Genomic DNA, 15,690 nt, shown 5'->3' on the forward strand with positions numbered 1-15,690 from the left:
AGAAAGTGAGACAAAATGTCACTAGAAGCTTTTTTAAGAAAATGAGAAGGAATGTTTTAAGTGAGAATAAACTTTCCTGATTCCTACCAAGTTTTTTTGGACAACATTTTGGTAGAAAGATCAACTTTTCGTTTTTAGATTAACGGAAGTGAGACACAATATGATTAGAAGCTTTAAAATAATTTGGAATGTTCTGTGGAAGTGAGAATAAACTTCATGATTCCTACCAATTTTTATAAACAACATATACACATGGTTGAAGGATAAACTTTCATATTTCTTTAACCTGGTATAAACTTGGAAGAGTTATTATCCGGTACGAGCAACTTAATGAAAAACAAATTAAAGTAATATTTAAATATATTGATATAAGGTCATTCATTTTATCATGATTGATTTTTTTTTGTCAACTTATCATGATTGATTTTTTTTAATTGACGTCTGTAAAAAGTTTTGGTGAATTTATCATTAGACCTTAGTGCTCGAACTGGTGGTTGAAATTTTGAAAAACAGGTGGGATTAAACTTCAGTTTTTTTTAATTAGTTTATGTTGAATCTGAGGAATACCTAGCGTCAGGATTATGTATCCCATATGAATTATTTGAAATAATCATAATTTTTAAATAACAACTGATAATTACGTGTGTTAAAAAAATATATCATGATTAGACGATGATGTTGAATATATACTTGAATTACTTGTTGTACAGTTTCTTTTTTCACTTCTACTTGTTGCATATATCACTCGGCGCATCACACATCAAGTCCCAAAAGAGATTTGTTGTTTGGATGCTTGTTGTCCCATTATGTTAGACTTTTCCTGGCTTTTCTTCTTCTTCGTATTAATGCAAGTTTGCTAAATAAACCCATCGTAGTTATAATATTCAAATACTATAGGGTTTACAATAATGATGTCTAATGTATGCTTTCTTTTGATGGGACCTTGCTTGCCCTGGCCGTCAGAGGAGAGAAATTAACCAGGTCAAAACTAGTGACCAAATAAAGTTAGGTCAAAATTAAGATCGAGATGATTGAAGCAGGTACGAGAGGGAAGAAAAGTCGAAAGAGAATGAAACTGGTATATTCTCAAAAATATGCCTGTCCACTTATAAATTTTTGAAAATCAAAATAACATTAACCAATCAAAAGTCAAAACTAACAACTTGGACATTCCATTGTTTTACAAAAGAGCTATCTACCATTGGATATATCAATGGACTAATAATGTTCAAGTTATCTTCTCATATGTTCAAGATCTCGCTTTTGAATTTAAAGGCTATACCAAATGTGGGATGTGCCTAAGGGTGGACACTAACAAGCTCACGAATCTAATGCGTTCACTGTGGCTGTAGCAGTACAGACTGGACGCTCACAGCAAACTATATTTTATCACCATTTAACATTTGTTGTCAACGGTTAATTTATAAAGTAAATGGTTATAAATGTGAAATGTGCATAGCATGCTTGTTATCTCAGTTTATCCTGTAATACTTGTTATTCAGCATCTTCACTCAACATATCTTATTAATTGCTTCAATTATTTTTTTTTGTTATAAATGGAAGATTTTAGCCAGCAAAAGTGCAAAACCCACTAGTTTTAAAAAATTTACACTTTTTTTTATAAACCCTATCGGCTGATCCGGTCGGTTCCAGAAGGAACACACTTAGTGCTACAGAATGGACTAGCCCAAAAGCGTACCACACTGTCTGGCCCGAGTTTGAAATACCTTTCGACTAATGTCAGGGGTGGACCAATCATATGTTATGGTCCACCATGTAAGCCACTTGGACCGAAGCCCAAACCCAGACTAGTCAAGTAGTGATAATTTAGTTCCCAAGGGGAATCGAATCCAGGACAGATGTAGATACACAGCAAACCCCAAGAGATAGCCACTAGGCTACCACCACTTGGTTAATTTTACATTTTACATTCTTGCATTAGAAAAAGAAACTCATTTAATCTTAGTTTAACTTCTCTCTAAAAATTTGTAATATAACATTAGTGTTTGTGGATTTGATCCATAAAATATTTATGCAGTATATTGTACAGTTGCACCGTATGCTTTAAAGGTAAATCCTGACTGTATCAAAAGATCCTCTGATTGTATCAAACGATCGTAACTATAATAAGTTTATACTAAAAATAAGTGTTCAATAGAGTAAAATCAAACCAAAGTTAAGAAAGTAGATTTCATAATACCTAATAAACCGAATGAATTTTATTGTTAAAAGACTACAGTATATTTATATGGTTGCCTGGTTGGGTATATCAACCGACCCAACCGAATAAATCGAAGAACCCGATTAATTAAAATATATAAGTATACTTATGTAAAAATTTATAATAATATTTTTTGTCATCAAATAATATTAATAATATATACATAAATTATTTCATAAATATGGTATTCATAATTAACACATTTATTATAATAATTTTTATTTTTTAAGTTATAGAGGTTGTTTTGTTTTCTCATTTTCATCAAATTAAATAAAACATAATTTTTTTATTTTTAAGGGAAATATTTATGTTAAAATATAGTTATATAATAATATTATGATCTTATTGTTTTTCTTACTTTTATTTTAATAGTTAAGTAAAACAGAAAATATTATATTTAAAAATTAAAGTAAGAAATATATATTTATGCATGTTTGATTATATCTAATTTCTGATCATATAAACTAAATTTTGTATAAAACCAAACAAACCAAAAATAAATAGTATATAAACTGAACCAAATTAAATTAGTTATAATTCCAATATAGTAGCTAATTTTAATAAACCGAAATACTAAAAACCAAAAAAGAATATGAACCGAAATGAGACCAAAATCTGGATTAGACCAAAATCCGGATTGAACAGAGGCTTACAAGTAAATCTATATATATAAAACAGGCTTTGGATCCCTCCCAGGTATGCCACATGTGCATCCACGTCACAAATTAGTCTTTCCTGCGCGCGACACATGTCCTCTGCACTGCGTTTCATTAAAGTGAGTTTATGATGTTTCGGGCTTGGAGTTGGGCATGCCGTTGCGCTTCGTCTACGGCCCATCGAACACAATCTCTTACGGAAACCCTAATCAGTCTCTACGCTCTTCTTTGTGTTCTTCATTCGCCTTCTATCAGCACAGGGATGATCCAGAATCTGTAACGGTGTTTGTGATTTAAAGGTCTTAAATCGTCTTCAATCACCATCCCACTACGAATCTGATGCAATCTCACCGGTGCGAATCGCGTTATCTACACTTTTATAATCTCACATCTCACTCATACTCGAATCTTACCCCTCATCTCTCTCAATGGCTATGACAAAGGTTTTCTTTTCCGATCTCAAGTCTGTGCGGTGCTCATCAGTTGTGGAGGCGAGACTGCTTCGATTCTGGGAGTCTAAGAACGTTAAGCATGGTGGGGAGCTAATGTGGATGGATCTGCTCATGCCAGAGACTGGATGCTATTTGGGTTCTTATTTGTAGTTTTCTGGGCTATTAGTCTGGTATTCATACGTGTCTTATATTTTATTTGATTCCCTTCCCCTTCTCGATTTTGCGTTTTCCTTCACCTCCCCCACAAAGTTCCTTTTGCAAAATGGTTGTAGTTATGGCATTCAATCATCAATCCCCACTACGTCTGCTTCATTGCTTATTAACAACATTTTCATCATCGCTCTTGGACAATCTTTACCTTCTAAATCAGAAAACTCTTAATAGTTTTATCTTATCCACGACAATGGCAACTCGACGGCCCCACTTCTATGAGCTAAAGGCTGGCCGCTGCAGTTAGAGTGTTATCATGAGGCTTCTTTGTTTCTGGGAAGCTCGAAACTTTAAGAAAGGTGGAGAGTTGCAGCCGTTGATGTGGTACTGGTAGATGAGAAGGTAACAACTCTTGGTCTTGATTTCGCTTTGATAACATGCATCCTTACGAAATAAGCTGATTACGTGTTATGTTCAAGTGGGTTGCAGTCCGCTTTCATCCATGCCTCAATCAATTTTCATCGGCTCATACTTTCAGAAACATCCTGAAGGAAGGCGGGCTCTTTGACCTAAGTCTGTTTGATGTATCAAGGAGCAACCAAAGCTTTTGACTGTCAAAATTCAAATACATATCTACCATTGCCTCTCATGTTTTTCTGCGACACTTCCAGGTTCTAGCCACTCACAATCTGTACGGACGTCACAGGAGGTAATGGTTTGCATAGAAGGGATTTTGAATAATTGGGGTTTGATATGCTTTCAGATTATGTTCTTACTCTTGTGGTTGAATGAGTCGAGAGAGAAATGAAATCGTGTTCCCTGATTGTTTTTTTTTTGGGAATACGTTAAGAGTTTCTAGGTGTATTTGATGTTATTATCCTTTTTATAAGAGTTCAGTAGAGAGAATTAAGCTTCTCTTGCATGTAAATATGAAAGCTTTATTTTTGCAAATTTTCTTGCAGCTTTGTTCGTTGGACGAGGAGTGCTGCTATGTCGCAAGATAGTGCAACTGCTGGCTCTGCTTCTGGAGCTAGACCATTTTGCTCCCTTGAAGGTACTATTGGGTCTATGCTCTGCAATCAATATTTAAATCAAATTTTCACTAATAGATGAATGGCTTAGCCTTCTAAAATATGCTTCGTTTGTTGGTATTTTTGTTTGATTGTAGAGGCTTGATGTACCGATTACTGACTAGACAAAATTCAAACGACATACAATGAAGATACACATAAAACTGAGGGTATTAATACTACCATTCGCTTCAAAGGTCTGTCCAACTACTGTCATATATGTTGTTTGGCTAATTAATAGATTAGTTTTGTCAATTTGAAACTTTTCACTCACCTTACGCTTTACTTTACTCAGGCTAATGCCGGACTGACGACGGTTCGTCAACATGGAGGAGTCCATGATATTGTTTTATATTTTCACAGTTACTCTAATCCTTTTTTTTATTTAATTCCAAAAATTTGTAGCATCAATATGTTCCAGTTCATGTCTTTTCTGTCGGTGTTTTGAATTTGCCTCTCTAAAACATTTTCGTACCCATCAAAAAAATATGGTTAAAAAGTTTAAAAAGTTCACCTCATCTTCGAATTGAAAAATTCATATCTTCACTTGGAAATTAAAATTCGCAACTATGGTCCACTTACCAACGATTGAAGAGGCTTTGTTTTTTTTTGTTTTTTTTTTTCAAAAGAAGCATAGTAAAACTGAACCAAGAAAGTGCTTTCTTATGTGATTTTTAACAAACATGAGATAAACTGATTTTCTTTAATTAATTCTTGGTCAGTATTAGTTTAGAATTGGGAAAATTCCTTAAAAATACACAGACTAATTTTCATTTGCTAATAAAATACACAAACTATTTTGACTTCCCGTTTAATACACGAATTAATTTTCGTTGCCTATTTAATACACAAACTTTCAAAATTCGCAGGTTTTACACATAGTTTTAGACGGTGTTATCTATATTTAACGGAGGTGAAGACGACGTTAGTGTTTAATTAAACATGTGCTTAATTTATGAAAAGAAAATTCCTTAAAAATACACGAACTAATTTTTATTTGTTAATAAATACACGAACTAATTTTCATTTGTTAATAAAATACACGAACTATTTTGGATCCACATTTAATACACGAACTAATTTTTGCTTCTCATTTAATACACAAACTTTTAAAATTTTCAGATTTTACACATCGATTTAGGGTGTCAAACTTGAATTGAAGCTAGCTTAAATATAAGTATCAATCGATTCGAGAGGTTTTGGTTGAGGGTGAGCGTGCTTTTCACTTTTAACCATACGTTTAGTTAAAACTAAAGTCATTTCTGTTATACGTAGTTGACTTCGTTTAAATTGATGTGTAAAATTTACAAATTTTAAAAGTTTGTGTATTAAATAGGAAACAAAAATTAGTTCGTGTATTAAATGGGGATCCAAAATAGTTTGTGTATTTTATTAACAAATGAAAATTAGTTCATGTATTTTTAAGGAATTTTTTTTTCATAAATTAGACACATGTTTAATTAAACATTAACGTCGTCTTCACTTCCGTTAAACGTAGTTAACGCCGTCTAAAACGATGTGTAAAACCTGCGAATTTTAAAAGTTTGTGTATATAATAAACAACAAAAATTAGTTTGTGTATTAAACGGAGATCCAAAATAGTTCGTGTATTTTATTAGCAAATAAAAATTAGTCCGTGTATTTTTGAGGAATTTTCCCTTTAGAATTTTATACTAAGAGAATATATGATCTGGTTGTAAATAACTACAAGATGTTTAAACATTATTATGAATCTCCCACTTAAAGAAGACAATTCACATGAATCATATGTTGAGAAATAAGCAACCAGAAAGCAAACTAATTTTTTTAATTATTAATCACAATTTCCATGGCAATTTAACCATTTCCTACGATCTCCACAATCATTCTTTTGGAATAAAATTAATGTACTTTAATATTTTTGATAAATATTGTATTTTAAAGATATCCTATGATTCCTCCGTCAAGACGTTCCACTTTCCAAATAAGCTCCTTTTGTGAAATATAACTTTCTCACGATTGTATCACTCTCTACACCACCAGCTTCTCCTACAATCACAACTCCAGCAACATGATCCCATATTCTTCTCTTTGTAAGTCACTGCGCAATCTTTATAAACACTTCAGCGTCTCCACATGCAAATCGCTGCATACTTCACCATGATGTACACTAGCATAGGCATTTCCTCATGAGACGTAAAGGACAAAACAAAGATTCGTTTGTATTGTAACACTACGAGAATATTTGAAATAAATAAACACTGTTAGTTTACCTAACTCCTGCGGTTTACAAATGATTAGATTTATCACTTTCCACTAGCTCACAAACTGTAACTAAAACCGGGTCATCTGACTGTTGAAACCTTAACAAGCTTTGCAAATTCTCCATATTCACTGAGGATTCACGGTGGCATCCAAGCTTGACCACCACCTCTCTTTGCATACATGACACACCCTTTTGATACTGATCCAGCTCGGTAGCAACGATACTTTGGCACTCTTTCTTGGCCGGACAGATAATAAATTAGGCTAAATATCAATAAACAAACTAATTAACTGTCCACTAAAAAAATATGTAGTTTATACAATATCTAAAAGTGGGAGCTCGAGTAATGATAACTGAAATGAATTATGAAAATATAGTTGATAACAAATAAAAATCCAAACACGTACATGATTATAAATTAAAAAGGTCAAATGTTAACAAAATAATATATATTATTTAATTAAAAAAATATATTTATTATATTCAGTTTAAAGTATTTTTCAAATATTTTATAAAATTAAATATATTTTAGTATAAAATAATTTTAATGTAAACTTCCCGCCCGTAGGGCGGGCCACCCCTAGTATTATATATATCCAAGCTCTTATATTTTAGCTATTCAAACTAAATTAGTACTAAAACGAGAATTGGAAAATTAGATTTCTGCCAGATAAAATCCTTAATATTAATTTTGTTATAATATTGTTTCATGTAACTAACTATTTTTATGCATTGCATTGATTGGAATCAATAAATTATTTTAGATTGCACAAATAAGCCATACCTCGATTACAAAAAATACATAAACAAAAAAATCACAGATCAAAACAATTTACCACGTCAGACACAATAATATCTCCCATTATCAATCCACCTAAAAGCCCAAGCCCTATCCCCTTGGGTGGTGACGGCGTGGCAGAACCGTACGGTCCGTACCCTTGGTGCCTCGTTTCTGGCGGCGCAAAGTATGCGTTAGAAGACTGTGGTGGTGACCTATGGTGGTAAGCGTAACCGAATTTATCATACGGTGATGAACCAGCGCCGCCGTAGGATACTGGAAGAGGATCGAAACTCGAGCCAGCAACGAGGAGATGTTTCCGATGGTCGGAATCGACCTGACGACACTCAGTTGATCGTTCTGGTGGAACTGAAGGCAAGTGCTCGATTTCTGACGGTGCAGACGGCGGAGGATAAGACGTTGGCGAAAAACCCTCCGTACCAACAGAACTCCGGTTAAGGACCGCTGGGATTTCCGGTTTAATCGGTGTCTTATTAAACCGGTACGCGAAAGTCAAATAGCCTTTCCGTTTCCCTGACGGTGACTTTACCTGATACGTCACAAACGTCATCTCCTGGCCGTTAACGTCACCTTTAATAGAGGGAGTGCATGATTTTAAAAGCTCAAGCAACGAGACGTTAACTCCTCCTATATTTTTGTTGCCTAGGACACGGCGACAGGTCAATCTCATGGCGAGAGTCAAACGACTGTCACGAGCTAATCTCTCGTCGACGGAAAACTCGACGGCGTGATTCCACGTCGGGTTACAACCGCCGGAGCGATCAACGGCAGTTTTCACCTTTTTTTCATTTTGGGTGGCGTCGCCTTGTATGGTAATGACGCCGTACACGTCCATCCTTGTGATGAGATTAACATTTACAAGGTTACGTGCAGAGATTATGTTAAGGTCTAGACTTAGATTCGCCATATATGAGTGTCACTGGAACGTGATGTTTACAATAAACATTAGCTTATTAAATAATAAATGACAGGGAATCTTAACTTTTTGGAATTAAGAAAATGGAATAATGAACTAAATGTGGAGAATTATATTATATTTAATAAGTTAATGATAAAATATTAATGGAAACAAAGGAAAAAAATCAATTAGAAGGGGAATTAAGATATCAAATGCATTTAAAACTAAAAAGAGGACATTTTATTTCTGAATATCAACAGTTTTGATTATTACATCTATTGGGAATATCTAAAAGCATGGTCATTAGGAAAGATCTAGATTTATTAGTTTCTTGGAAAATATTACTTAGGAAAAATAACAAATAGAGAGGATTGGATACTGCTAGTGAATTCAATAATGAAATTGGTTAAGTTTAGGGGTCTTAAAGCCACGACTGACAAAAATAAATAAATTAGCAGAGTAAGCTAAGTTTTAGTGACTAAGAAAAAACAAAAAAAAAAGATTTGTCTCAGATTTAGACGAATTGTTTTCCATCTAAGTGAAAAACATATCCTTTTTTATTTTCAGCTAGAAATTTCTCAGAAAATTTACATGACATTGGTTTCTTATTTGGGTTTTTTTGCAAAACTAACATACAACTCAAAGTCAAACACAAAACTAATCTTTTTAAAAAAAAAATTAGTTTTGCCTTATTCATCCCACAAGTTCATATAATTCACGAAAATACCATTAATTTTTTTTTTTCGAAAATGATTTTTTTACTATCTCACCCTCATCATCTTCAAATAATTAAAAGATTTCAATTGTCATCAATACCCTAACCACCATGAACAACCAATTTGAAGCTCTTAATGCTCCCAAAATCGGTTCCAAAATCAGTTTACCCTTCTTTTTCTCCATTCTTCTGAACTAAACACAACATCTCTCTCACTTTCTCTCCACATTAAGTTAAAAAAATCTAAGATTTTGATTCTATATTTTTTATGGTTCATAGAGTCATAGAAACTAACGATTCTGTGTGGGTCACTTTCGTTTGAGATTTTGTGTTCTTGGAGAAGCCTTATGTGTGCTAAGGAAGTTATCTCACCAATTTAATGTATGAAATCGAGTTTTTTCAGATCTGTTCATCCAGACGACTTACAGGGTAAGTCGTCTGGCTGTAGACGACTTACTTGAAAGTCGTCTGGTCAATGCAGAGGTTATTTTTGCAATTAACTTTGAAATCTGTTTTCTGAGACGACTGAAATATAAGCTGTCTGCTTTTGTTTGGTTACAAAAAAATCTCCAAATAACCTAGACGACTTACATGTAAGTCGTCATAGGTTAGTTTTGCATTTGACTGGATTATTTTACAAGTTTGACTTTCCTGGATGACTTACATTTCAGTCGTCTGGTGGAAAATTAAAATATCAATATTTTATTAAAGCCCGACGACTTACATGTAAGTCGTCGTAGGTTAGTTTTGCAATTGAAAAAAAAAACTTCAATATTTAATTATACCCAGACAACATACAATTCAGTCGTCCGCCAGACGACTTACATATAAGTCGTCCATGATTTTATTCTGAGATTCTGGTCAAACCTTGTAAATCCTGGACGACTTATCGGGTGGACGATTGAATTGTAAGTTGTCTATATATAATTAAATATTGAAGCTTTATTTTTCAATTGCAAAACTGACCTATGACGACTTAATTGTAAGTCGTCGAGTTTTAATAAATTATTTATATTTCAATTTTTCACCAGACGACTGAAAAGTAAATCGTCATAGGTTAGTTTTGCAATTGAAAAATAAAACTTCAATATTTAATTATACATAGAATATTTATAAGGTTACCAATATTCACGTTAGTTTTGCAATAGTTTTGTTAATTCATGTTTATTAATGAATATTTGGGCTACTGAATGAAATTTATAACTTAATTGGTGATATTTATGAGGTTGCCAACATTCACGTTAATTAAAGTTTCTAACTAATCTGAGAAGACTTCTGTGGAAGTCTTCTCTACTAGTTTTTAAGTCTTCTACGCTAGTTTTTGAATAACTTGTATTTTTAAGAGTGATAAGTAACTTCAAGATATGTAAAGCTCATATTTTCAAAATATGTTATCTCCCTTAATTTTACTAAATTTGACTAAGTTTTTCAATACAAACTTATAAAAAAATTTGATATGCTTTGACTAGTTACTATTGTTTGTTTCCATCTCTTAAGTATTATTGTTATAGATACTAATGATGATTATTGTTATGAGTTGGAAGAAGGGTTAAAATGCTTCTTAAAATGTTGTATCAATATGAAGCTACCAACATTCTTGTTTATTAAGATGAGAAAAAGGTCATTGGAGTTTATTATTGCATATGAAAGATCCAAAGATAAGAAAAAAGGATATTTAAGTCTATTATTTCATTGATTTGTAAATGTGTAAACACATTGTTAGCACATGTATTACATCTTGGGAAACATTACTAATGATTTTATAAAAAAATGACAACTAAAAGAGTAGACATGCAAATCACAAAACAGACCACAAACAAAACTATTATAGATCATTCCACTACAACGACAAGCTTGAACTCCACTTGATATGGAAGAAAACTTCGTCAGAAGACTTTCAGGAAGTCCAGACGATTTCCACGAAGTCCAGACGACTTCCAGGAAGTCCAGACGACTGAAATGGAAGTCGTCTAGTGCATTATATTTTAGACGACTAACAGATAAGTCATCCCAGAAGTCTTCCAGATCTGAAAAACCTGCATATCAAATCTAGATCTGAAAAACCTACATATCCAAAAACGTTCAAATGGCTAAAAACAGAAAAAATGAGTGGAAGATTAGATAAATCTACCTTTATAGAACACACAAAAGTACATATCTAAAATTAATAGATCTACCTTTAAATGAGTGGAAGATGAGTACTATATGATTAAAACCCTGCAAAAAAAGGTAGATTATTAAGAAAGACATAAGACAAAATTGAAAAATTCATATAAATTTTGGTGTTTTCAAATCAAAGAGATTAGAGTGGGTTTGAAGAGTTTTAGTTTGGAAAAAAAGTAAGAACTTTATACAACAAGAAGTTACCAAATGAAGAAAAAATCAGATATAAAAACTTACCAAAACGCTTAGATCTATTATGAAAGGGAGACTTCATCATAAGACTTCCAAGAAGTCTAGACGACTTCCAGACGACTTCCACGAAGTCCAGACGACTAAAATGGAAGTCGTCTAGTGCATAATATTTTAGACGACTAACATGTTAGTCGTCCCAGAAGTCTTCCAGATCTGAAAAACCTGCATATCAAATCCAGATCTGAAAAACCTACATATCCAAAAACGTTCAAATGACTTAAAAACAGAGAAAATGAGTGGAAGGTTAGATAAATCTACCTTTATAAAACACACAAAAATACATATCTAAAATTAATAGATCTACCTTTAAATAAGTGGAAGATGATTACCATCTGATTAAAAACCTGCAAAAAAAATAGATTAGTAAGAAAGACATGAGACAAAACTGAAAAATTCATATAAAGTTTGGTGTTTTCAAGTCAAAGAGATTAGAGAGAGGTTGAAGATTTTTAGAATGATGAACATTACATTTTTGTTGCAGCCATTTGAGAGGATGAGAGAGAATGTGCAAATTTTTCTTTATATAGGGAGACAAAAAATCTAATTAGGTTAAATATTTTTGATTCAGACGACTTCCTAGACGCCTTACTTGTAAGTCGTCAAGAAGACTTTAATATTTTTAGCGGGAAATTAAAATATTTTTAGCAGGAAACTAAAATAGAAAACTTCCCAGACGACTTACAAGTAAGTCGTTTGGTTTAAATTATTTAAGCGGGAAAATAATTTTTTAAAAATTTTATGCGGGAATATTTGGACGACTTACATGTAAGTCGTCTATTTTAATTATTCACCAGACAACTGAAATGTAAGTCGTCTAGATCGTAAACATAATCCCTAAACTTAATTAACTAACAAACACTTCATAAAATCAAATTAAACTTCAAAAGTGTTTACTATACACAAAAATAAACACTTATAGGTAAAAATTTAATTTTTCAAAAAAACATTCAAGCTTTCCAAAATCTAACCCTAAAAATACATACAATACTACAACATATGTTGCCAAACCCTAGACCAAAGAATACCATGATTCACTATCTACACTCATCTATGTTGAAAATAATTCAATTTTGTTATATTTTAATTTATATCACTTAAAACTGTTTATAATTAAATGATTTTAATTTTTTGCTTGTCAAAATATTTTTTTAAAAAATTATAAATTATTTTTAAGATCAGCTACACCAGAAGACTTACTCGTCTAGACGACTTCCAACATCTCAGACGATCAGACGACGTAATGGGACTATATTCGTTTGGCTTCTTTTTTTTTGTTTGGTCACAAAGGGCTGGGCTATAATTTCACAAGGCTTTTAGGTTAGTTTTGCATTTGATTCAAGTTTGTGTACATGTTTGGGGTTAAAATCAAGTTCTGGGTTAGTTTTGACAAATTTCTCTTTTTTATTTTAACATGAAAATATAAACATAGAATTTGACTAAACATAAATAATAATTAAGTAACAAAGACAAAAAAATATATATTTAAAGCGTACAATCTCACACCAAAAGCCAGTTTATAAAGTGTTCATCAAATTTCTAGAGACGGCCGCAAACGTATTTAAAATTTGATTAGAAACGGATGTTGCTTTTTAAAATTTGCTGTAGAAAAAAAAACTGTAGAATTTTGTTATTGTGATTTTAGATTTTTATATTGTAGGATTTTGACTTTAAACTTTTTTATTGTAATTTAAAAATGAAACAAAACATAATTAATTTAATTGTAAATTAGTATAGTATATTTATATTAGAAAATATATTAAGAGATACAAAATAAATTTCATCATAATTCATATTATTTTAATAAAGAAATAATCAATAAAATTATTAGAAAATACAATTAATAGGTTATAATAATCTTTTTAAAAGGTATATATATTAGTAGTACACAGGGGTTTTATTATATATAAAGTAATTATATAATTTTAAATCTATGGTTTTATTTTTATTTTAAAGTACTTATTGAATGAAACTTGAACGAATATTTATTTATTTATTTATTATGGAAAGCTCACAAAATCAGCTACAGATATTTGGTTGTAGGAATCATTTAATTTGTAGAGACATAAGTTAGTTTGAAAGTTATGGGCTTTAAATTTACAAAGTTGGTAAAACTTGATTGTTCTAAATTTGGTGTTGTAGAAATAATTATGGACTAGGTTAAAACTCAATGCAAATTCTGAAATTAAAATATTAAGTTCTCAATATTCGTTCAATAAAATCTCAAAATTAAAATATTATGTATTTTTATAATGTTTATACGATATGAAATAGATATATATTTTATTTAAAAATCTATTAAATGAAATTTCATACTCATGTGGTTTTATGATCATTTGTATCTTATTATAATAAAAAAATTAAATCAATAATCACAAAATTTTCAATGTGTAATTATTAACAGTTTTAGTAATTTATATTCATTTTAAAAAATTTAAAATATAACATATAGTGAAACTATCGTATATGTTTAGATTGACCAACTCATTTTTTTAAAGAATCTAAAAAACATTCTAGTAATGACATATGTCATGTAATATTTTTCAAATAATACGAAGGATGTGGAGAATATCTACGGCTACCACCAATCACATCTATACTATACTAAAAGGGGGATATAAGCCATGGAGAGAGTGTCCACGTAGGATAGAAAAATCAACCAATCAGAAAGCCCGAAATTGCCATGTCATCTCATTTATTTTTCGTAAAAAATGAAAAAACAATGCGAAAGTGAGGTTCGAACCCGGGTTAGTATGATATATATATAGGACAGTTACCACTAAGCCATTGAAACTTTCTTGGACACATATACAAGAACCACTAAGTATGTAATCACAAACTCTTATGTACATTTAGAATAATATGAATTCAACTTTCAAGACTCCGATACTTTGTTTTGTAAAAAAAAAATAAGTAAGTGACTAAGCTAATATATTCTTTGAAAGTGTGAGAACGTTGACAAATATGAAAAAACATAGATTTTTGTTTTCGTGACAAAGTTAAGAATTTTGTAAAAGTAAGTTTAACATATAAATTGCCAAGGGGGGTATAAGCCATGGAGAGAGTGTCCACGTAGGATAGAAAAATTAACCAATCAGAAAGCCCGAAATTGCCATGTCATCTCATTTATTTTTCGTAAAAAATGAAAAAACAATGCGAAAGTGAGGATCGAACCCGGGTTAGTATGATATATATATAGGACAGTTACCACTAAGCCATTGAAACTTTCTTGGACACATATACAAGAACCACTAAGTATGTAATCACAAACTCTTATGTACATTTAGAATAATATGAATTCAACTTTCAAGACTCCGATACTTTGTTTTGTAAAAAAAAAATAAGTAAGTGACTAAGCTAATATATTCTTTGAAAGTGTGAGAACGTTGACAAATATGAAAAAGCATAGATTTTTGTTTTCGTGACAAAGTTAAGAATTTTGTAAAAAGAAGTTTAACATATAAATTTTCGTGACAAATATGAAAAAGCATAAATTTTTGTACAATTTTGACAAAACAACTCAAAACATACTTCTCTAATGTCTTAATAAAATATTATTTAAGGGTGCAATAATTAAATATATTAATTCAATAAATTTTGTAATTTATAGGCAAAACAATAACACAACAAATTTTGAAACATTTGTTTAACCTATCGTTTTTTTTCATGAGAATCCAACTAAACAAGATAAAAAAACAATTAGATTTACAAATATTTAATTACCATTTTATTCAATTTTGATTAATTTCAAATTGTCATAATGTATCTTTTTTAAGTTACAAATATGAAAAAGCATAGATTTTTGTACAATTTTGACAAAACAACTCAAAACATATTTCTCTAATGTCTTAATAAAATATTATTTAAGGATGCAATAATTAAATATATTAATTCAATAAATTTTATAATTTATAGACAAAACAATACCACAACAAATTTTGAAACATTTGTTTAACCAATCGATTTTTTTTCATGAGAATTCAACTAAACAATTAGATTTACAAATATTTAATTACCATTTTATTCAATTTTGATTCATTTCAAATTGTAATAATGTATCTTTTTGAAGTTA

General features: G+C 31.0%; 1 protein-coding gene and 1 long non-coding RNA gene across 2 annotated transcripts; one reads left to right on the top strand and one right to left on the bottom strand.

The window, feature by feature from the left end:
- Positions 1–2,631: 2,631 nt before the first annotated feature.
- On the top strand, positions 2,632–5,113 carry LOC125577308. Its single transcript, XR_007315701.1, has 3 exons — positions 2,632–4,188; positions 4,442–4,533; positions 4,648–5,113. It is a non-coding gene; the product is annotated as an uncharacterized LOC125577308 (long non-coding RNA).
- Positions 5,114–6,772: 1,659 nt separating this feature from the next.
- On the bottom strand, positions 6,773–8,995 carry LOC106358790 (protein SRC2-like). Its single transcript, XM_013798591.3, has one exon. The coding sequence runs from the start codon at positions 8,498–8,500 to the stop codon at positions 7,610–7,612; it is 891 nt and encodes a 296-aa protein (XP_013654045.1). The 5' UTR covers positions 8,501–8,995; the 3' UTR covers positions 6,773–7,609.
- Positions 8,996–15,690: the final 6,695 nt, after the last annotated feature.

The sequence above is a fragment of the Brassica napus genome, chromosome A8, assembly GCF_020379485.1.
Source record: "Brassica napus cultivar Da-Ae chromosome A8, Da-Ae, whole genome shotgun sequence".
In the NCBI taxonomy this organism is placed as follows: Eukaryota; Viridiplantae; Streptophyta; class Magnoliopsida; order Brassicales; family Brassicaceae; genus Brassica; species Brassica napus.

What these genes read in the sequence shown, in the direction of transcription:
- LOC106358790 (XM_013798591.3), bottom strand. Translation starts at nt 8,500, where the DNA reads ATGGCGAATCTAAGTCTAGACCTTAACATAATCTCTGCACGTAACCTT.